This window comes from Oncorhynchus nerka, linkage group LG21, assembly GCF_034236695.1.
Source record: "Oncorhynchus nerka isolate Pitt River linkage group LG21, Oner_Uvic_2.0, whole genome shotgun sequence".
In the NCBI taxonomy this organism is placed as follows: domain Eukaryota; kingdom Metazoa; phylum Chordata; class Actinopteri; order Salmoniformes; family Salmonidae; genus Oncorhynchus; species Oncorhynchus nerka.
Window position 1 is genome coordinate 28,715,474 of NC_088416.1, and position 24,443 is coordinate 28,739,916.

Genomic DNA, 24,443 nt, shown 5'->3' on the forward strand with positions numbered 1-24,443 from the left:
CCGACTACCTACCATTGTAATCATGTGGTCTGGTAGGATGCCTATAGTTTTCAGTAGGTTACGCATGGCCAGACTCAAGTAACGTCTTGGTGTGGTGTTGATGCATTACAGGTTTATAGGGTTGTTTACAGCACTATAAAGCTCCACCATCAGCTTGTGTGTGTGAACCTGTCCTCTTTGGAATTCAGCCCCGTGGGAAAGTGTCACCTCAGATCATCGGCTGGAACTATTCATGGAGTTTACAGATGGATACGTATGCAATCCATATTCACTTTGTGCACGTACACATGCTAAAACACATGTTTTCGCACAGACACACACACACACAAACATAATCAAAGAGACGCACACATGCACAAACCTTGTAAGCAAGGGAACTGTCATTTATACTCACATTCAATGTATAAGGTTCACAGCAGACATACTCTGTGTGTGTGTTCATCACCATTGTGCCTGTACAGAAACAACCTCTCTAGTTCAGAGGAAGAGCGACCTGGAGAGGAAGGAAAGGCTTCCCATTTTAAAATAGCAACACCTCTGGATACCCGGAAATAGTTTTTTTAAACCTACTACTCTGTAGTTCAGTGGAACTATATTCCTATGCACGGCTATTCAGAATGTGCCCTCACTTGGATTGAAGGTTGTGTTCACAAACACTGTTCACAAACACTGTTCCCTTTGATGTGACGAGTTGTTTTGTGAATAATCATGTTTATGTGAATAATCATGTTTACGTGATTATGCCTGTGTGGGGGGGGTCTATCTATGTATCGGAGTGGGCTTACATAAGGATGCATGGATCAAGTATGTGTCTGTACTATTGTCTATACAGTTATTAGGATTTCTGGGTTTGCTGAGCGTGATGCGTTTATGTGGTTGATCAAGAAGGACATTGCAGTCAGTCTGCCTTTTAGAGCTTCCGAGTGTTTTCTGTGTCTGAGGGAGGGAAGAGGGAGAGCGAGCTAACTTGCTGCTATCGAGTGGGCGAGGGAAGGAGGGGGAGGGCGAGTTCACCCGCCTGCCTGTTCCTGTGTGTCTGTCCTTGTGTGTGTTCCTGCGCGTGCGCCAATACCTGGCACTTGCTTTCAACACTGCAGAGCTCACTCTCTGTCTACAGCTCTCCATTTCTCTCTCTCTTACTCCTCTCCTCTTCCCTCTCCTTTTTTATTCCTAATCATTTGTGTGCCTCTATTGCCATATTTCTATGCCACGTCCTTCAAGTAGTTTACCATGGTACAGGATCTTACTAGCTGGAGACGCAGACCTTTTCTACTAACTGAGGTGAGACTGACTCAAGCTTTACCTGGCTAGGGTACTTGCATAGGAGGGTGGAATCTAGGGGTGGGGGGAGTCTAGGGGCCATAGAGAAGGGACAGGTAGTTGTGATCGGGTTCAGAGAAGTACGTGTTTACTGCTGAGACTGCCTCACACGCCTCTGAGTACTAGCTAGCTAGTGTAGCACTGCCCACTGGATGTCAATCAGGATGACTGCCAGTTCTGATCTTTTCAGTGTGGTTCTATGCTATGAAATGCTTCTCTCTCGGGTTCTGATTCTGCCTCATGTACTGCTCTCGTTTTCTCTCTCCAGACCATTATGCGCCTGCTCCCCCTCTTTCTCTGGTGTGACAGGTTATGGGTGGGGAAGGGGCTGGGGTGTGTAGAACATGGAACGTCTCTCACACAGAGTTGTGTGAGCTGCATGTATGATTTCTCTCTCTGGTGAGTCGCAAGCACTGGCAGCCTAATGATGCAAAGTAGCTGTTTCCTCCCCTCCCTAGCAGCACAGAGCTCCTGCAGATGAAGGCAGAGCACACACACATACGCGTTACACATGTTACACACAGATGTGTTACACACTCACACTCCCACTGAGTATACAAAACATTAAGTACACCTGCTCTTTCCATGGCATAGACTGACCAGGTGAATCTAGGTGAAAGCTATGATCCCTTATTGATGTCACTTGGAGACACGCATCCAATCACATACACACACTCATCCCATCAACATGCTTTATTTTTTACTTACACACACCCCTCACCCTCCCATGCACAGTCCCAGACTCTCATTCTCACACATATTCCCCCTCTCCTTTTCTGCCTCTCCCCTCTAAACACACACACACACACACACATCCCTCCACTGTCAGTATCTCTCGCCTACTCTGGGTTCTTGGGAGGGAGAGAGAGAGAGGCAGGGCACAATGGGATCAGGTTGCTCTGCCTGTGAAGTTTCTCTGCTGCTCTTCTTATTCTGCTTTAACTTTGCTCTAATGCCTAGCAGCAGGGAAGCACTGATGGCTTCTGAATAGAGAGGAAATGACTTGCTTTAAAATCATCACATCATTAACCACCCAGAGAGAAAATACAGCTAATGGTATTGTTCTCTTCTGGCCAATCCATAGCCCAGTATGAGTGTGTAGAGTATGTGGGTAATGAGTGTAGTGAGTGGCTGGTGAAGGTGGGCATGGTTGAGTGTTTGCTGGGGGCGGCTGGTTAGATAAGTGCCCACCACACAGTACAGTGGCTCAGCAGAAACATTACATTTCCAAACTGTTCTTGCGCTTGCACTACCACAACATTTCTGAGTGATGCCTCACAAAACCCAGACAAAAAAATACCATGATTTGGGGGACTTTCACAAAATGTAAGCCATAGAATAGTCCTTTGGAGGAAAGATTGTTGACATACACTACCACTCAAAAGTTTGGGGACACTTAGAAATGTCCTCGTTTTTGAAAGAAAAGCACATTTTTTGTGGTCCATTTTTTAAAATAACATCAAATTGATCAGTGTAGACATTGTTAATGTTGTAAATGACTATTGTAGCTGCAAACTGCTGGTTTTTAATGGAATATCTACATAGGTCTACAGAGGCCCATTATCAGCAACCATCACTCCTGTGTTCCAATGGCACGTTGTTAGCTAATCCAAGATTATCATTTTAAAAGGCTAATTGATCATTAGAAAACCCTTTTGCAATTATGTTAGCACAGCTGAAAACTGTTGTTCTGATTAAAGAAGCAATAAAACGGTCCTTCTTTAGACTAGTTGAGTATCTGGAGCATCATAATTTGTGGGTTCGATTATAGGCTCAAAATGGCCAGAAACATAGAACTTTCTTCGGAAACTCGTCAGTCTATTCTTGTTCTGAGAAATGAAGGCTATTCCATGCAATAAATTGCCAAGAAACTGAATCTCGTACAACGCTGTGTACTACTCCCTTCACAGAACAGAGCAAACTGGCTCTAGAATAGAAAGAGGAGTGGGAGGCCCCGGTACACAACTAAGCAAGAGGACAAGTACATTTGTGTCTAGTTTCAGAAACAGGCGCCGAACAAGTCCTCAACTGGCAGCTTCATTAAATAGTACGCGCAAAACACCCTTCTCAATGTCAACAGTGAAGAGGCGACTCCGGGATGCTGTCCTTCTAGGCAGAGTTGCAAAGAAAAAGCCGTATCTCAGACTGGCCAATAAAAAGAAAGGATTAAGATGGGCAAAAAAAAGACCCTGGACAGAGGAAGATTGGAAAAAAGACTAATCTAAGTTTGAGGTGTTCGGATCACAAAGAAGAACATTCGTGAGACGCAGAAAAAATGAAAATATGCTGGGGGAGAGCTTAACGCCATCTGCCTCCACCATGCTTGACAATGTGACAGTCTGGGGGTGCTTTGGTGGTGGTAGTAAAGTGGGAGATTTGTACAGGGTAAAAGGGATCTATCACTCCATTCTAATTATGTCTGGGTTTTGTGAGGAGTAATCTTCTGTTACACTCTGATACTGTGTCCATGTCCCATATCATCTGTATAATAATGTTGTCACAACGTTGCTTTAATGTTCTCACATTGTATCTCTTGGGTCCCGCTAACTCCCTATATGTAACATCATGGTACACAAGGTCACTGTGACGCGCTTCTCTCCTCCTTTTCTTCCCCTCTTCTCCTTCTCTTCCCGTCAGTGAATTATGCCGACGCTGCTGGATTTATGGGCTTTATCATGCAACGCCTGCCGCTGAGCACAGCAGGCAGCAAACACTGTGGATCCACACAGCCTCTCACAACATTCATCAGCTACTTACCACCCCTGTTTACAGCAATACAGGCTCATGAAGCTCTATGAAGCTCAAATGTCTCCCAATGTCATCCTTTGAAGCACAGGATTGTCCCCCCCCCCCCCCGTCATTAAGCCATGGTTTCATCAATACTCCCAGCAACATGTTGTAGTGTCCATTGAGGCAACCATCTTATGACACTGCATGATGCCATTGTCTACACCTCTGCCATTAGCTTTAGCCTGTTGCTAGCAGATGCCTTCGATTTAAACTGAATGTCTGGTTACTTCCCTCAGTGAATTTTTAGGAACAGGTCAGGTCGTTAGGAAAACCTCTGGGCCCTATTATAACCTTGGATAAACAGTGCTCTGCTAGCGAAGCCATCCTTGTAGCAGACGCCACCAGATGAACTTTAGCATGCTTTGTTTGGAGAGAGCGAGAGAGCCCAGTGGAGCACTTGATGAGAGACAGACGGACAGAGAGGAGGAACAGAACCGAACTGATAGGAAACAGGAGTGGAGGAGTGGTGGCTCACAGCCCAGGGTTTTGTCTCGTCTCCTCTCCTCTATTTTCTCCTCCTCTCGCAGGCTAACCCACTCCCTCATACTCTCGCTCACTCACAGCCAAAAACACGCACGCACACACAGTCCTCCCCTTGACCAGCCAGAACGCTGAATTATTCAACAGCGCAGGTCTACGCCCAAGCATTGCTTCTATCTCCAGGCCAGAAACACACACAGAAACCTTAACTAGCATCCCTTAGCACGTCACACGTTACAACTGGAAGTGCGTGTTTATAATGTTTGCTAGGCTGTACAAGGCTTTAACATCTGGAACCATGTGGAACACTTAGCTCCTCACATGCTCCAAAAAAGCAGGCCAATATTCTCCACAACAAAGAGAAAACAGCAGATGATTGGAATTGTATGTTGAGTTATGGTACCTCCAGGTCTTGTTTCCCCCATGTATAATTATATTTAGAGAGAAAAATAATTAGTATTTGTAGTAACAAAATAAGCCTGGCAAATAAGGTTATCGTACGGTACCTCTAGCTAACCCTCGGCCTATAAGTCTGGTCTATAGCCTCTGTGTCCCACTCAGAGGGACCGCCGCACACCTGCATACTGACGCCACACATGCTGCTGCTACTGTCTTATCTATCCTGTTGCCTAGTCACTTGACCCCTACCTATATGTACAGTACATAGCTACCTCAATTACCTCGTACCACTGCACATCGACTCGATACTGCTTCTCCCTGTATATTGCCATGTTACTTTTACTCGTCATTATTATATGTTAGTCACTGTGCATTTATTCCTCCTATATATTTTCATCTTTAACTCTGCATTGTTGGAAAAGGAGCCGTAAGTAAGCATTTCACTGTTAGTCTACACCTGTTGTTTACGAAGGATGTGAAAAAGTATTGGATTGATTTGGAACTGGAGGAACACAGCTGGTCACCTTCAGCTCAGAGTAGACCAAGGTCAGAGCAGACATTTGTCTTCATCAGGGGTCTCTGGCCCTGTTCAAATAGGTATAGGTTCACTCCTAATGTGCATATTGGATACATTAAGTGTAAACCCCCTACTTCAGAGTACAATTCATCAGTCCACATAATTAGAATAGATTGTCTTGCATTCTCTAGCTATGACTAGTACATGCATTTATTACAAGTTCTATATCATTTTAATTGGACATGTCTGATTAATAACTACTTTCAGACACAATGTACACATACGTAGGTTATGGTTACTGCCGGTATTGGACATTTCTTAGAGGAATTCATTCAAATGTTGGCTTCACCCATTTCAAATAGAGACTTCTTGCAGTTTACTAGTATCACATTTACAGTTATTGAATCCCACCTGTCTTGTAAATACGTCATGCATGTGGCTTCCACAGAGCCCAGAGCCCCTTTATTGCCTAATTAAGAGTGTGAGTGAACACCCCGTCACTGTAATGTGTCCGCTTCGTGGATGTCAGGGCTGCTCTCATATTGATCCATGTGGTGTGTCTCACCAGACAAAGTGGAGAGAACTAGAGAATGTCTCTGAATATTAAGCTAGCCTAGATGATGTGAAGAGGCACCAGGCATGTTGAATTATTCAAAGTGCCAGAAAGTAACCATTGATACCCCACTATACATGTGTAAATGAACTACTAGGTGCCAGCTGAAAAATAGTGTTACCAAACTATTCTTCCTGCCACAGCCCAGTCTTAAGCTTGCAACCCAGTGTAATTGGTTGGGATCTACCATGTGGGAAAGGCTGCCATAGGGTAGTGCTCCAGGGTAGTGCTCCAGGGCACGTCGGTTGGTTATAGGCAACAGCCTTTAGGGAAGGCTACATGACAACACAGGATGGAACATGTGTTCCCATGACACAAGCAGCTGACGTAACCGGCCGCTCTGCGCCGTGTGTGTGACTAGGGAGAGTTGCGTCAAGTACGTGGCTTTATGCCAGAGCACCGTATGGCGTTCCACTTTCTGCAAATGGCTCTCTGTGGTCCTACTGTTGGCTATGGTGTTAGCATGCTATCATTAGCAGCCATGGTCTTATACTATGATGTTAGCATGATTACCCCCCCCCATCTGGTGTTGGGGTGGTTGTTGGGACTTTGGGCAGTGCCACACAGAGCACGTTTATGCCATGCTTTGGACTTAGGACCCAAGCTGCTGGGTTCTGTGGGGGGGGCTGGACCTGATATAATCAAACCTACAGGAGAAATTTGTATGGAACTTTTCCAGTCAACCCATATTGTAGGTAATTAGCCTAGATAATTTATTTAATTTGTCCATAGACAACATGGAAGTATTTATTAAACTGTGAGGTTTAGGTAATTAAAAATTATAGGATCAACGTTTCTTTTATTTTCTTCATCTTTACTTTCTCCCTCGTTCTCTCTTTCTCTGTCCTCCTCTGCCTCACAATGCTGCTCTCCCCGTGCTATGGTAATAGAGCAGAGAGAGGGAGAGTTGAATGATGTGGGAGGATGCTGTAACCCCTGTCCTGCGTTCTATTTCAGACTCAAGGACACTAGGCAGATCAGTGCTCAGATTTTAGTGGAGTGATCATGAGGTGAGCAGTCTCTCTACACATTGTACATAAATTGAGATCTCTGCCGCTTTCTATCACTACTCCCCCATCCTGTGGAGTCATTGTTTTCAGGGCATTTGTGTGTGTGTGTGTGTGTGTGTGTGTGTGTCAGGACCGCAATGTCCTAACACTTCACCTTAAAGTCCTGAGTAGAAAAACTAACTTTTTTGAAAAGTCAGGTCCTGAATTTGTTCTAATACTATGTTAACCTTAAGGGTTAGTGTTTTGGGGAATCGGGTTAGGGTTAGTTTAGGGAAAATAGTATGTTTAATGGTGAAAAGATACTACGCCAAAATGTTCTTACATTTCAACAAAGTGTGTGTGTGGAAAACAGTGCATTATGGGCCTTGGTAGTCCTCCTATTACACAGAGGTCAGCTAGGCCTAATTCTAATACATAAATTAATCTGACAAAACCAATACTAAAAGAGGAAATGTGTGGCAATGCTTAGGCTAGACAACACAAACAGGCAACCAAATGATCAAATGCATGAACAAACACTCACAAACTAGCCTCCTTTCCCCCGCTTTCAACTGCTCACTCTTTGCTGTCCTTTGCCTCCTTTCTTTGACTGCTTCCGAACTGTGACCACTGTTCAGTACACTATGTATTTTGTCAGGGTGACTGAACGTCCTTTCCACTGTCAGCCTTGTAAAACTCACTCAAAGTAAATGTTTCCCCATAATCACTTATATAGTTAGGATCAGATAAAACAACCTCAAATCTTACCCCTAAACATTATAATATAGCTGATCCTGGACCATTTGTTAGGGGGAAAGCTCTCCTGCCACACCACTCTAGAGTCCCTTTGATCTCCCTGAGGGGACAGAAAACACCTCAGTCATAGCTAGTGTTTTAACACTGTGTCATACCGCAAATCCGATTTTCCCTGACATCCTTGGCCATTTGTGTGGTGGGTTATTGATCAAAGCAGCGTATGAATTCCTTCACACAGTCGGTTGCAGTTCCATTCCAGTGACCCTTTTTACCACTTTTTACCTCCTTCCCTCGTGGCAGTTCTCACTGGTGATCAGTCTGCTCCCTCCTTGCTCTCCCAGGCTTAGAGCTGCCTGCCTGGGACTCTGAAGTCATTTAGTGACGGGGTGCATTTCCTATCATGTCTCTGCATTCATCCATTCGGGTGGTTAAGGCTCTTCCTACACATTGTGAGAGAAGCTCCAGAAGGCATTTTCATGTGGAGCAAAGGGTGTGACATTTTACCTCCGCAGTAAAGTTAGAGTGATTATATTAATTGCGGACATGGCCATGTGGTGGAAATTGTAGTCTCCATCTCCTTCAATATCTCGCTCTCTCACGTCATTCACTCAGTCACTCTCTCACTCACACAGAGACACACACACACCACATGGCCGGCCCTCACTCTTGTGTAACTGGCCATCCGTCCGCTCAGTCTATCTGTTGTTTTGAGGCCGAGCAGTTCGGAAGAACTCAACACAACAGACCAGCTTCCTGTCTGATGCCATCTGATGTGTGTGTGTGTGGTACCTTATACTTTACCTTCCCACGCAGATGTACTGAAGAGATCTACAGTAGTAGCAGCAGCATTAAAAAACAGAACAGGACGGGCACAACTTCCTCTCCTCCTCTTCCACTCCTCCTCTCATCCTCCCTTCCTTTCCATCTACTGTTTCATAACTAGAGGAGTGCAACCGGAGCTCAAACACTAGGACAGTTTTCGCTCTCTCTTTCTCATTCTTTCCCCCTCTCTCCCTCAGGGTTGTATTAACTCTAATCTCTGTCACTAGACATGCAATACTAAGTGTCTGGACCATCCCTCCCCTGTTCACTGTGCATTCCAGACACATGGCTCACTTTGATCATAATCTACAGTACAATCTCAAAGAAAATAACTTGTGGAGCTCATCGTTGTATCTCTGTGATGGTGTGGCGATTGTATCAATTCATCTGGTGGTTATGTAGTGCTGTCAACATGGACATTCAGCATGGTGTAGTGTACATACAGTCATTGCCCATATCTGTGTGATGTCTCCATACCTTTAACTCCATCACCCTAGAGAGACAGTCATTGCTGCTACATACCGGTAAGATACACTTGGCTCCCATAAGGTTAAAACTATGCTCTTTATTACACTTTTGCAGCACTGCAAATTCCCCTGGCTGGCAGATTACCTTTTGTGACATTGAAGGGCGTAGCGGCATCATCCGTATCTTATTCCCCCTCTGCCTCGGGCCTCGGGCACAGGGACTGATATACTGTCTCTGAGGGGCCAGAGGGCTAGGTGGGGACACATGACGGGAGGCCTGTTGTGTGTGTGTGTATACGACAATACAGTATTGCTAGCATGCCTTCAGTTAGCCTACAGTGTGCCATTAAGCAGAGAGAATAACTTTTACCTGGAAATGGAGACCTTCACATCAAGAGCTACTCTGATGAACAGACTGAGCAGCAGTCTCACTCTGCCGTACTATGTCTGTCTGCAGCCATAGAAAACACTAAGCAGCAGGACTACCTGCACATGGCCTTGTTTAGTCTGTGGCCTTGTTTAGACCAGACACACACCAACATACCTAGAACTATTCACATCAACATGTATCAGATACACCAACACACACATTCTCTCTCATTTATATATATCAGGGTGTCCATTATAGATGATCAGGGATAGAGATCTCTGCTAGTGGCATATCTCGTTACAGCAGCACAGTAATAACATTACCAGTTTAATTGGCTGTGAATTGAAACGCCCAGAATGGCATTTCATCCCCCTAACACCACCCCTATCCCCTTTCTCTCAGCCCCCCTCACCATACCCACTCCTCCTAGTGATGTAGAAGCAGTTGGATTAGAGTTAGCCAATAGGCACAGATCCAGACGTAGATTGAGAAGGTGAAAGGCACTAAGGCTGCTGGGAAGGGAGTGGCAGGTTGTTGATGCTGTACACAGGATGACTCATACAAAGTCTGAAAAGACATCTAGCACAGACACACGGCTGAACACACACTTAGTCACATCACACACAATTAAAACATCAACAGACTCAAATTGCTAAAACATAATCCAAGCGTGGTGTGTGTGTCTGTACTGTGTATTCCAAACACACTGGCCTTGTGCTGTGTCACATGGGAGCCCACCCGCATCTGAATCAGAGAGGTGCGGGTGGGCTGCCTTAATCCACGTCCATGTCATCGGTGCCCGAGGAGCATTTCTTGTTGGGAGGGTTAACTGCCTTACTCAAGGGAAGAACAGCAGATTTTTCCACCTTGCCGGCTCGGGGATTTGAACCAGCGACCTTTCCACTAGGCCACCTGTTGTTTCCGGGGGAAATGTCTAGTGTGCTGTAGAAAGGAGAGGGAGGATAGAGTAATGCCACATTCAGTCTTTGCCTTTTATTCTTGATCAATTGGATACATTTTTACTGATCATCAGTTTCTGCTATATTTGGATATCTGGCACAGTCAGAGCTATTGAATGTTCCAGCTGACATTTTCTGTCACTTTAATATGTGGTAGGATGACATTCCAGCATCCCTAGTGGCTGTGATATCCTACCCTACCCTATCCTAAACAACAGGCAGGTGCTTGTCTGGGAGAGAAACAAAATGGACCCATCCATTAACACTAGCATGACAGTTGCAGAGGGTTGCCAGCATGTATGGTGAAACTGCAGCCTGAACTGTGTCTAAAACTGGAGGTGTTGACACGGCGGAGATGATACTGAGGGTGCTGTTAATGAAATGTGTCAGCGAGCGATGTGTGTGTCTCTGCACTATATTGTGAGCGGTGATAATGTAATATGTCAGTGTGTTGGTTTTAGGTCTCTTGTGAACAGTAGTTGATGTCAAATGAAAAATTCTGTCGCTGTGTGTGAATGTAGTATACATGACTATATGACACCTCTCTGTCTTCTTCCCAGGCGGCAGCTCCACAGAGGGTGACGGGCTGTTTGAGGGCGACTACGGGGGGCCTCCTCTCCCGGTGACCGAGGGCATGCAGCACATCCGTATCATGGAGGGCGTGTCACGCTCGCTGCCCTCCTCCCCCCTACTCTCACACCAGGCCCTCAACATGAGACTGCAGCCCACCAAGAGGCTCCCAGGTAGTTTCTCAACCACTTGTCCTAGTTCAGTTTTGGTCTGTAGACTCACTAGGGAAGGTTTGGCATAAACAAACAAACTTACGCTTTGTCTATTGCGTGGACAAAGCGAGAAGTATCAAGGAGCCTTGTTTTGTGCCTGCTGCATGTAGATTTGGTATTGAAGGTGAAAAGATGGTTGCGTAACGCTGACGACATCTCTCATTTGATTCTAACTGTTTTCAGGGTCTCAGGAGTCAGACATGTCACAATGAACTGAATTACCTTTCTGGCCAGTTCATCCTATTCAAGTAGCACACTGTGGCTCCCGGCCCCTTTGAAGATGAACCAATTAGATTCACAGAGGGCTGCTCTGCTTATATCACAACACTTTCATATTATCTGAGAATTGTCCCCACAATACAGTATGATGCCTGTGCTCATAAGGCTGGTTGTGCTTCCCTGCTGACTCCTCATTATGGTACTGAGATAAGGCCCACTGGGTGAACGAGGACCTGTCACCCCCTCGGCCCCCTCGCTGAGGTCCCCCCCTGCTTTACCATTCCACTGGGGTAAATTCATACCCCCCTACCAGGATGGTTAATGCCAGGGGAGCGGCTGTGTGTAATTCCGAGGGAGTGGAGAGATGGTGTGTGATGGGGATAGGAGTGGATAAGTGCTGGTTGGTATGAGAAAATGGAAGTGTGTGTGTGCGAGAGAGAGGTTTTGATGTCATGTGAATGTGTGGCGTGGGAGTATTTGTCTATGGATAGCAGGGTGCACTTACAAATATGACTGAAAGGTGGGAAAGTGTGACAAAGAGATTGGCATATTTGGTCCTGGAAAAGCACTATAAAAGTACATATTATTTATTATTATTATTATTATAGCAATGTGTTGGTTTTTCATATGCAGTTATTTCAAGTGAGGGATTTCCATGAGAAGCTCTTGTTAGTTCTTGTTTGTCTGAACTAGTTTCCCTCAGTATTATTCATCTCCCTGCAATGTCATAGTTAAGCCCAAAAGTTATCCATGTCAAATCCTCCATCCTTCTCACAAATAAGCGTTCAACGTAATGAGGGTGGAGTTGGCCCATCTTCCATTTTAGCCCCCATAACCCTACATCACTTACCCCACCCCCGATTAGTTCAGGCTGCATTGTGGGAAATGCATCATGTTACATCTCGGCGGGAAGCTGTGGCTGTTAAAGAGGCTGGTAAGCCGACTGTGACATCGCTCCTCAACACTGTCTGGCCCAGATAACATAACAAGGCGTCTCTCTGAAATCTGCCCCATAGATGGCAACAGGCCACCATTTCACAAGCTGGCCATCAAAACAGGCGAGGACCACAACAGGCTTGTGAGGATGAAAGGCTCTAATTGGATAGTTATTTTCAATACAGCTTCTCCACCAAGATAAGATGGAGCTCACAGTGTAGTTCTCTGTTCAGGCCACCAGGGTGTACTAGTCTGGGTTTTTTCTTTTTTCTTTCACTCTCCCTTTTCCCTCTTCCATCCATCCTCAGAGAGGGCGAGACAGCCGGTGAATCATTATGTGGTGGGAATGTTGCAAGCACTCTTAATTGTCCACCTTATGAAGTGACTGGTCAGGGTTTTCACCATGCTCAGAGGTCATAAACAAATGTGTGAGAATGTCAGAAGGGTGTGACGTGTATTTGGAGGAAGTGGACCAGGACACGGATTTGAATATTAATATATAGTATATATGTCTTTAATGTCAACATTCTCTCTCTAGCTCTCTCTTCTCTCCCCCTGTTACGCGTTTCTTCTGAATCCCACAGGTATTGGCAGGCACCCAACATCTCAATGTTTTCCTGACCCCTTACCAACACTCATTGTTCCACTCCAAACGGTTGTTTCTGTTGGGCTTTCCCCCACCAAACACTCTTCCTCTTTACAATGATTTGTTTTCAATTATGTTTTGTAAACGTCATGGGGACTCCCGAGTGGCGCAGCAGTCTAAGGCACTGCATCTCAGTGCTAGGGGTCACTAGCGATTCCAGGGTGTAGGCCGTCATTGTAAATAAGAATTTGTTCTTAACTGATTTGCCTAGTTAAATAAACATTCAATAAAAAATAAAATACAACTGTGTAACCTTTTCCCACTCATCTGCTAGTGTGAGCGTAGTGGGAGTGTGTGTGAAATGGTTGCTGCCTGCATCATAACTGATATGTACTGTTTTAGGATTGTTATGTCATGGAAGGCTTTCTCTGCCGAGTAGTATATATTTGATTATTTAATAAACATACAGTATGTGACCTGATAGCTCAGTCACAGATATCATTCATTTTATCTGGTATTTATTTGTTCAAGTCGTTTTGTTGTACATATACTGTCCTGTATCTATAGGGATTGTTTGAGGTTTGGAATTTTTTGAAATGGTCTTGTTAGGATCATTGTCTTCAGTTTAGCTTATATATTAGGGCCGAGCATCACTTTGTATTGGATGCATTGTAGATGCACTTGTGCCCTAGCCATTGTTAGGGGTTTCATTTATCCTTGTTTTCAAGGTCTGTTTATCTGTCTACGACTTTCTGTATCCATCTGTGTTTGACTAACATAAAATAGCCTAGTAATATTCTCAAAGCGTATTATCTCAAACTACCTCCCATGCGTCCATATCTAATCTAGCTTTATTCTCTCATGCGTGTCCAATATGCTCTGGTGGACTTAAGATAATATCATCTCTTAATGTCTTTGTCCTGGGTCAGGCCTGTTAGGGAGGGAATTAAACAGTGATTACTGATGAGGTTTTAAGTGGAGCAGCTCTCACTGGACACCAGCAGGCAGCTGAGATGGATGGATCCTGATAGCCAATTGGATTTCTTATCTGTCTCACACTGAAATGTTTGAGGCATTATTCCTGCATTTTTCACCCTGGAAACAAAAGGGTTGGCTATATGGCGTGCAAAGACACGCTAATGATGGCAATCAATGGGAAAGATGCCTCCTGCCAAGGACTGAATATTGGCTTTTGACCTCTTAGCCCCTGAAGTTGACCCCATTGCTTGAATTAAAGGCTTTGTCTGTGGTTCTGTTTTGACACAGAGACACACACAGATAGAGGAGAAAGAATCGAGATAGAACAACATTGTTTTGACTATAAAAAATAATTATTCTTAACTCCCTTCCATGAGGTATCTTATAACCACTTACCTGACATGACTGGAATCGGTGAAAACAAAGCTGAAGCTCCTTTTTACTTCATGTTTGATTACTTCAAGCTAGAGAATTAGGATGGATGTATCTAAAAGAGCTCAAGAGAGAAATGGGAGCACAAAGAAAGACCTGTAGAGTGTGAGATAGTGGGTGGAGAGAGATGAGGACGCAGGGAGAACTCACCCAGACACCATTAGTGGAGCGGCCGGTTAGCTAATCCAACCGTATCTGAGCGGAATCAGGGCTGGAGATTCAATTATGAGCCTGGCAGCCAGTCAATAGGCATGTGGCGCAGACCGCTTGAGTGTTCCCGCTGTTGGTGGCAGTCAGTCACTATGGTGTCGCCGTGTAGCCTAGCCATTCTACTGGGAGCTGCCAAACCACACTCAACACAGGCCTGGGTGCCCAGAGCGCGGCAGTGTTTCCCCTTAGTCTAATTTAGGTGGGGCAAGCCTCCCCATGTAACTATGCTCTTGTCCCCATTTTCCTGTTGCCATCCACCTAAGGAAAAATGGTATTGGGTTTTTGCCTTGAATGTTCTCAACTCAGTGGTGGTCTATTAGGAATAATCCCTAAAGATAACCTATTGCTATGAGACTGATTAAGTGCTTGAGGAAAGTGAATGATGAGAGAGACTGAGAAAAGAGGGGCGTCGTGTTCCCCTGGTAACCACATTAGACTTTCTAGTTAACCATCTTTGCCCGGCCCTCTCTTCCCACCTTCCTTCCTGTGCCTGCCTTTGGCAATAGCGTTCAGCATTGTTTACTCTCTAATCGTTGTCCTTTACACCCCCCTGTTTTACACCTCCCCCTTTCCTTCTGCCTCCCACATTGTTACTGTGACAACAAAGTTCAACGCACACTTCTTTTGCTGGATTTAGACATCCAGTTCCGCCAAAGTATTCATACTCATTTTGTTGTGTTCCAGCTTGAATAAAACTACATTGAGACTGTCACTGGCCTACACACAATACCCAATAATGTCAAAGTGGAATGATGTTTTTAGAAATGTTTACTAATTAATAAAAAAATGTATTGAGTCTAACTATTCAACCCTTTTGTTATGGCAAGTCTAAATAATTTCAGGAGCCCTGTTTGAAATAAGGTGCTAAAGTAAAACTGCAAAAAATGTGGAGACGTAATTCATATTTTCAAGCATGGTGGAGGCTGCATCATGTTATGGGCATGCTTGTCATCAGCAAGGACTTGGGAGTTTATTTTATGATAAAAAGAAACAGAATAGAACTAAGCATAGGCAAAATCCTAGAGGAAAATCTGGTTGTCTGCTTTCCAACAGACTCTGAGAGACAAATTAACTTTTCAGCAGGGCAATAACCTAACCCACAAGGGCAAATATACACTGGAGATGCTTACCAAGACTACGTTAAATGATCCCGAGTTACAGTTACAGTGAAAATGGCTGTGTAGCAATGATCAACAAACAACTTGACAGAGCTTGAAGAATGTAAAAGAATAATGTGCAAATATTATACAATCCAGGTGTGCAAAGCTCTTAGACTTACTCAGTCACAGCTGTAATCGCTGCCAAGGTGATTCTAATGTGTTTTGACTTGGGTGTATATACTTATCTAAATTAGATTTCTGTATTTCATTTTCAATACATTTGCAAAAATGTCTAAACATGTTTTCACTTTGTCATTATAAGGTATTGTGTGTACATGGTTGAGGGGGGAAAAAACGATATAATCCATTTTGAATTCGGGCTGTAACACAACATGTGGAAAAAATACTTTCAGAAGGCTCTGTATACTTGTTGATTTGTCTCTCCCTCATTTACCCATGCCCTGTACAAACACACTCTTTTACCACCACCACACTAACCACCACACTAATGACAGCAGGCTCTGGAAATAAAGGAATGTTTAGAGGACGAGTTCCTTTCTACCCCCCCACCTTTCCCTCCATCACCGGCTGGGGGAGCCTGGGGGGTATGACGTGATTGGAGGGATGCTACTGCCTCACTTCCTCCCTCGCCTCTCCTGTCAGGTGACTGCCATTAAACATGCTCTACTCTCCCTCTCTCTCATTCACTCCCTCTGTGTCTACTTCACACGTCATCTGTGAAGGGACACAGCATTAGGCTTCAGTTTGAGAGCAGAGGAAAGACGCTGCTCAAAGCTGAGGATTGGTTTGAATGGAAAGTTGATTATCCTCCTCTCCCGGGGTTGCTTGTCAACAATTCATGCAGAACGTAAGAAATTTGGGTTTTATTTTCTCAAGCATTACTGAGGGAAGAATTTAGTTAAATGGTGAGAACCCTTCCAATAAGTCTGCTTTTCTCTTCTATCTCTCTTACTCTGGAAGGCAGTGTGTGCGGAGATGCCGTGATTTTTATTTGAATATGTTATAATTGCATGTTTGTTGCATGTCATATGTATGTATATTTCTCTGACTGTGTGTAAGTGTGTGTTTTAAAGAAAACATACTTGTGTCTGGGCCTTTGCAAGATAATATACTGTAGCCAATAGACATTCAGAGAAGCCACCACCTCAACCCACAGGTGTATTCCCCTGGGAAATCCTATAGCCAAGCCAAAGCCAATGAGAACCGTTGTGGGCGGTCATGGCAACTCGGGACACACTCTGAGGCACCTCTCGGTCGTCAAGGAAACAGCTTGCATAAGAAGAACCCACGCAGAGGAAGGAAGTCAGTGGCACCCTCAGGGACACGGGCAGCTGTCACTCTTTCACACACGTAAACGAACAGTCAGTCCTCGACTAATCACGCAACACCATCTCCACCACTACTCCATATCATCTCAGATGTATCAACAGTGACACATACTACTGGCAGCAATGGACTGACCAGATGGCCACGGTCAAATGTAAAGAAGACTGTCTCAAAGGAGGTTTAATAAGAAAGAAATGGGCTCTTTATTAAAGTCTAATGCTCAGACAGAACATAATGCAGACAGTTTTTTTTTGTTTTTTTACCTTTATTTTACTAGGCAAGTCAGTTAAGAACAAATTCTTATTTTCAATGACGGCCTAGGAACAGTGGGTTAACTGCCTGTTCAGGGGCAGAATGACAGATTTGTACCTTGTCAGCTCGGGGATTCGAACTTGCAACCTTTCGGTTACTAGTCCAACGCTCTAACCACTAGGCTACCCTGCCGCCCCGAAGCAGGTTTACGTCCAACCTTTTTATGCAAGTAAAGTACATGTCGTGAAAAGAAATTTGTCGGTAAACTTTCCAAAATACGCTAGACAAACTGGGATGTTTTTGTGTCAGTAAAGTTAATTATGTGAGAAATGGAGGTTTAAATATATTTTTTTATATAATAACCATCATATCGAAGTAAACTTGGATTCACGGGATGATATGTTGTATTCTTCCCACTACGACTCGACAGTTTATTAGGCTACAGATTAATTAAGTTATGATGTACTTTACAGGGTGGTGAAAGTGCAAGGTGATGAGCTTGATGCTTCTTTCCAATAAATATCGAGGGTCTGGTGACATGATCATCGATGCTTGGCTACCGTTTGACAAATAAAAATAATCAATCTCTTTGGTCCATAATAATCTCATCCTGTAGGCTATACCCGCACTGTATCTGCAAGCTGATGGCTAGAGCACACTTGCCAAAAGCAGAGTGGGAACATTCGCTATATAACACGTTTTAGGAAACACATCAGTAGAGTATAAAATGCAATAAAAACCCATTTAACTTGTATTTTCTGTTGGGTACATGGGAATTTAACTGCAAGAGTTATTTTTATGTGTGCGACGTCATCACGCACAGCATTTTATCTGCAACAAGTCAATTTGGTGGGAAAATGTGCATATTGTTTTTAATGCAGAGTTTAGAATATTTGCATGAAAATCTGTCACCTATTGGATGGAAACCTAGCTAGTGTTGGTAATTTTGCCACTGTGGAGGTCATACCCAACTGGGGTCTTATCGTAATGTCATCTGTAATCTTTTTCAGCAGTCTAACACTGTATTTCAGAGTGTTTTGGAGTATTGCCTGTTTTCCATTCCAAATCTGTAAAATGCACAGTACAGTAGATATTCTGGTATTTAAACTTGACACTTTTTACTCTTGCATTCCCAGGGACCCTATTGGCGATAGAAAACCATAGAAACGGGCCTCTAAAGTCCTATTGAAGTCATACAGTGTGCTATTTAAGCCCAATCATAAAAGTCAATAGGTTTGTCCCGTTTTCCATTCTTTTTCTTGTTTCCTGTAAACATTATTGCTATTTAAGTGAGCGCCTATGTCATTGTCACAGCATCCATTTCTTATTGTTATCGTTGTGTTCTGTTTACATACCCCTGCAATACCCCATAAATGATGACTCTCATTGTACTAGCCAGGGCTGTTCAATATGACCTGTTATTGTTTTTGTAATATGACCTACCAGAGCTATTCCCGCTGAATGTCTTGTGCTCGTGAAAATTGCTCTTGTACGTCAACCCAACTAAGCATGCCAGCTAATTGGATAATAACCTCAACAATGGCATTGGACTAATCGTCTGCACTTGCCATCTATCACCGAGCAGGCGCTAGTGACTACTCGCTTGTTAGCGCTGCTCCCGTACTGTAGCATGTATGCTAGTGATCGTGTTTCTACTCTATTTACGGAGGCCATTATGGCGTTTCACAGTCCAGTACACAATATGGCGGTGACCCTCACAGTCAACTAGCCTGATGGATGACCCAATGCGGGAGGCTTCACCTCGTAGCCACCTCACGAGTAATGGCTCAGTAATGTGGGGCGTGTGTTACCGCGGCTCACATCCCAGGCCTCTCGGAGATGAAGGGTCAGCCTGTGACAGCGGAGGTGTGTGTAGATGGGATTGTGATAGATTTGCTGGCTACCACCGCCATTTCTTTCCCCCATCTGCCATTGTGAATGAGCAATGCTAGATCAAAGAAGTGGAGTTGCTTTTGCGGTACAGTAGCATCATGTCTGCTTTTATGAAGTGCTTTGTTTTTGTCATAGTGTTGTTTCTTAGGATTCAAGACATTGGGTTTGGCGTTCAGCATGTCTCGTGGCTAATTTGATCCTGTAGCCCAGTGCAGATGTCAGGTTCTAATTGTGAAATCTATTCAACCCCACCAGTTCCTGTTAATGAATGATCAAGACAAGACTCTTACTCCTAGGGTAATATCCAAGATATCCAAGATGGCGTAGCAGTCGGACGTGTGTTTTGTCTTGTCCCGTCCTGTATAGTGTAAATATAGTTTTTTTCCTCTTTTTTTTCCCGTATATATTTCGTACATATTTTAATCTCACTTCCCAACCACAGGCTGAATATATTCTCCTGCAACCCGCATCACCCAATGTGGTACGGATCTGCTTTTTCTATGCTTTAGAATCGGAACCCTCACCAGAAGCTAGCCGCTAACTAGCTACTAGCTAGCCACTGCTAGCGGTCTTCAACGCTAACTAGGACACCAGCGACATCTACCCAAAGCATATCAGACTGCTTTTTCTCTACCACATCTCCGGATTCCTACCGCAAGCTCTGAAGCTTTATACCGGATCATCGTAAATAGCTAGCTGCAATCCGAGTGGCTACTCCTGGCTAACGTCTCTGTCCCAGAGCAAGCACCAGTTAGCCTGGAGCTAGCCTCGAGCTAAGCCCATCTCCCGACTACCCGAAGAGGTCCAAAAATACCTAATTTGCCAATTGGCCTGGACCCTCTACTGACCCTCTACTGCCGACACGGAGCCCCGCCGATCCATCACGACTGGTCCGCCGACATAATCGTCCGAGGGGGTTTCAACAGGCTTTTCCGCTGCGACATCGCCAAAGATCCATCTGCTGGCCAAGGCCCATGAGCTTTCTGAATCGCTGTATCTCCAGCTCACCGCATGAAGAGGAATAAATAAACAGACTCACCCCATCGCGACGTCCCCAAAGGTTAACTCTCTAGCCCTCGCTATCTCCCTGCTTGCTAATTCGGCCTGCTAACGGCTAGCTTGTCAAGCTCCGGTCCGCTAACTGCTACCTTGTCTAGCTCGGGCCTACGAACTGTTAGCTTGTTAGCACAGGCCTGCTAACCGTCTGTACCACCGCGTCCCAATCACTCTCTGACCCCATTTACTTTCTATCTCTTTTTGATTTTTAATTTGTTTATACCTTCCGGAAACCTGCCTCACCCAATGTGATACGGAATCGCTGTTACTTTTACTCTTATTTTTATTTTTATGACACACTCAAGAACCTCCAGACGCTAACCAGCTAACTAGCTACAAGCTAGTTAGTCATTGTTAGTTTAAAAAAAAAAAAAAAAAAAAACCTGGATAACACTCGCCAGCCCCCCTGCCCATCCACCGCTGCCCCCTGGACACTGATCTCTTGGCTACATAGCTGACGCACGCTGGACTGTCCATTAATCACGGTACTCCTTTCTGCTTGTTTGTCTTACCTGTCGGCCCCGTTGCCTAGTCAACGCCATTTTACCTGCTGTTTGTTGTGCTAGCGGATTAGCCTCGCCTACTGTTTTTAGCTAGCTTTCCAAATTCAACACCTGTGATTACTGTATGCCTCGCTGTATGTCTCTCTCAGATGTCAATATGCCTTGTATACTGTTGTTCAGGTTAGTTATAATTGTTTTAGTTCACAATGGAGCCCCTAGACCCACTCTGCATACCCCTGTTACCTCCTTTGTCCCACCTCCCACACATGCGGTGACCTCACCCATTACAACCAGCATGTCCAGAGATACAACCTGTCTCATCATCACCCAGTGCCTGGGCTTACCTCCGCTGTACCCGCACCCCACCATACCCCTGTCTGTGCATTATGCCCTGAATATATTCTACCATGCCCAGAAACCTGCTCCTCTTATCCTCTGCCCCCAACGCTCTAGGCGACCAGTTTTGATAGCCTTTAGCCGCACCCTCATACTACTCCTTCTCTGTTCCGCGGGTGATGTGGAGGTAAACCCAGGCCCTGCATGTCCCCAGGTACCCTCATTTGTTGACTTCTGTGATCGAAAAAGCCTTGGTTTTATGCATGTCAACATCAGAAGCCTCCTCCCTAAGTTTGTTTTACTCACTGCTTTAGCACACTCTGCTAACCCTGATGTCCTTGCCGTGTCTGAATCCTGGCTCAGGAAGGCCACCAAAAATTCAGAGATTTCCATACCCAACTATAACATCTTCCGTCAAGATAGAACTACCAAAGGGGCGGAGTTGCAGTCTACTGCAGAGATAGCCTGCAAAGTAACGTCATACTTTCCAGGTCCATACCCAAACAGTTCGAACTACTAATTTTGAAAATTACCCTCTCCAGAAATAAGTCTCTCACTGTTGCCGCCTGCTACCGGCCACCCTCAGCTCCCAGCTGTGCCCTGGACACCATTTGTGAATTGATCGCCCCCATCTAGCTTCAGAGTTTGTTCTGTTAGGTGACCTAAACTGGGATATGCTTAACACCCCGGCAGTCCTACAATGTAAGCTAGATGCCCTCAATCTCACTCAAATCATCAAGGAACCCACCAGGTACAACCCTAACTCTGTAAACAAGGGCACCCTCATAGACGTCATCCTGACCAACTGGCCCTCCAAATACACCTCCGCTGTCTTCAACCAGGATCTCAGCGATCACTGCCTCATTGCCTGTATCCGCCACGGAGCCGCAGTCAAACGACCACCCCTCATCACTGTCAAACGCTCCCTAAAACACTTCTGTGAGCAGGCCTTTCTAATCGACCTGGCCCGGGTATCCTGGAAGGACATTGACCTCATCCCGTCAGTTGAGGATGCCTGGTCATTCTTTAAAAGTAACTTCCTCACCATTTTAGATAAGCATGCTCCGTTCAAAAATGCAGAACCAAGAACAGATACAGCCCTTGGTTCACTCCAGACCTGACTGCCCTCGACCAGCACAAAAACATCCTGTGGCGGACTGCAATAGCATCGAATAGCCCCGTGATATGCAACTGTTCAGGAAGTCAGGAACCAATACACGCAGTCAGTCAGGAAAGCTAAGGCCAGCTTCTTCAGGCAGAAGTTTGCATCCTGTAGCTCCAACTCCAAAAAGTTCTGGGACACTGTGAAGTCCATGGAGAACAAGAGTACCTCCTCCCAGCTGCCCACTGCACTGAGGCTAGGTAACACGGTCTCCACCGATAAATCCACGATTATCGAAAGCTTCAATAAGCACTTCTCAACGGCTGGCCATGCCTTCCGCCTGGCTACTCCAACCTCGGCCAACAGCTCCGCCCCCGCAGCTCCTCGCCCAAGCCTCTCCAGGTTCTCCTTTACCCAAATCCAGATAGCAGATGTTCTGAAAGAGCTGCAAAACCTAGACCCGTACAAATCAGCTGGGCTTGACAATCTGGACCCTCTATTTCTGAAACTATCTGCCGCCATTGTCGCAACCCCTATTACCAGCCTGTTCAACCTCTCTTTCATATCGTCTGAGATCCCCAAGGATTGGAAAGCTGCCGCAGTCATCCCCCTCTTCAAAGGGGGAGACACCCTGGACCCAAACTGCTATAGACCTATATCCATCCTGCCCTGCCTATCTAAGGTCTTCGAAAGCCAAGTCAACAAACAGGTCACTGACCATCTCGAATCCCACCGTACCTTCTCCGCTGTGCAATCTGGTTTCCGAGCCGGTCACGGGTGCACCTCAGCCACGCTCAAGGTACTAAACGATATCATAACCGCTATCGATAAAAGACAGTACTGTGCAGCCGTCTTCATCGACCTCGCCAAGGCTTTCGACTCTGTCAATCACCATATTCTTATCGGCAGACTCAGTAGCCTCGGTTTCTCGGATGACTGCCTTGCCTGGTTCACCAATTACTTTGCAGACAGAGTTCAGTGTGTCAAATCGGAGGGCATGCTGTCCGGTCCTCTGGCAGTCTCTATGGGGGTGCCACAGGGTTCAATTCTCGGGCCGACTCTTTTCTCTGTATATATCAATGATGTTGCTCTTGCTGCGGGCGATTCCCTGATCCACCTCTACGCAGACGACACCATTCTATATACTTTCGGCCCGTCATTGGACACTGTGCTATCTAACCTCCAAACGAGCTTCAATGCCATACAGCACTCCTTCCGTGGCCTCCAACTGCGAGTGGCCTTCCGTGGCCTCCAACGCGAGTAAAACCAAATGCATGCTTTTCAACCGATCGCTGCCTGCACCCGCATGCCCGACTAGCATCACCACCCTGGATGGTTCCGACCTTGAATATGTGGACATCTATAAGTACCTAGGTGTCTGGCTAGACTGCAAACTCTCCTTCCAGACTCACATCAAACATCTCCAATCGAAAATCAAATCAAGAGTCGGCTTTCTATTCCGCAACAAAGCCTCCTTCACTCACACCGCCAAGCTTACCCTAGTAAAACTGACTATCCTACCGATCCTCGATTTCGGCGATGTCATCTACAAAATGGCTTCCAACACTCTACTCAGCAAACTGGATGCAGTCTATCATAGTGCCATCCGTTTTGTCACCAAAGCACCTTATACCACCCACCACTGCGACTTGTATGCTCTAGTCGGCTGGCCCTCGCTACATATTCGTCGCCAGACCCACTGGCTCCAGGTCATCTACAAGTCCATGCTAGGTAAAGCTCCGCCTTATCTCAGTTCACTGGTCACGATGGCAACACCCATCCGTAGCACACGCTCCAGCAGGTGTATCTCACTGATCATCCCTAAAGCCAACACCTCATTTGGCCGCCTTTCGTTCCAGTACTCTGCTGCCTGTGACTGGAATGAACTGCAAAAATCGCTGAAGTTGGAGACTTTTATCTCCCTCACCAACTTCAAACATCAGCTATCCGAGCAGCTAACCGATCGCTGCAGCTGTACATAGTCTATTGGTAAATAGCCCACCCATTTTCACCTACCTCATCCCCATACTGTTTTTATACTGTTTTTTTATTTTATTTATTTATTTATTTACTTTTCTGCTCTTTTGCACACCAATATCTCTACCTGTACATGACCATCTGATCTTTTATCACCCCAGTGTTAATCTGCAAAATTGTATTATTCGCCTACCTCCTCATGCCTTTTGCACACATTGTATATAGACTGCCCATTTTTTTTCTACTGTGTTA

General features: G+C 45.2%; 1 protein-coding gene across 2 annotated transcripts in view; it reads left to right on the forward strand.

The window, feature by feature from the left end:
* LOC115104256 (protein TANC2-like) overlaps positions 1 to 24,443 on the forward strand; it is a 145,317-nt gene that overhangs the window by 82,956 nt on the left and 37,918 nt on the right. For both annotated transcript variants that reach the window (XM_065006517.1, XM_065006518.1), the window contains exon 4: positions 11,043 to 11,225. In XM_065006517.1, coding sequence (XP_064862589.1) covers positions 11,043 to 11,225 — 183 coding nt within the window. The remainder of the gene's footprint in view (positions 1 to 11,042; positions 11,226 to 24,443) is intronic.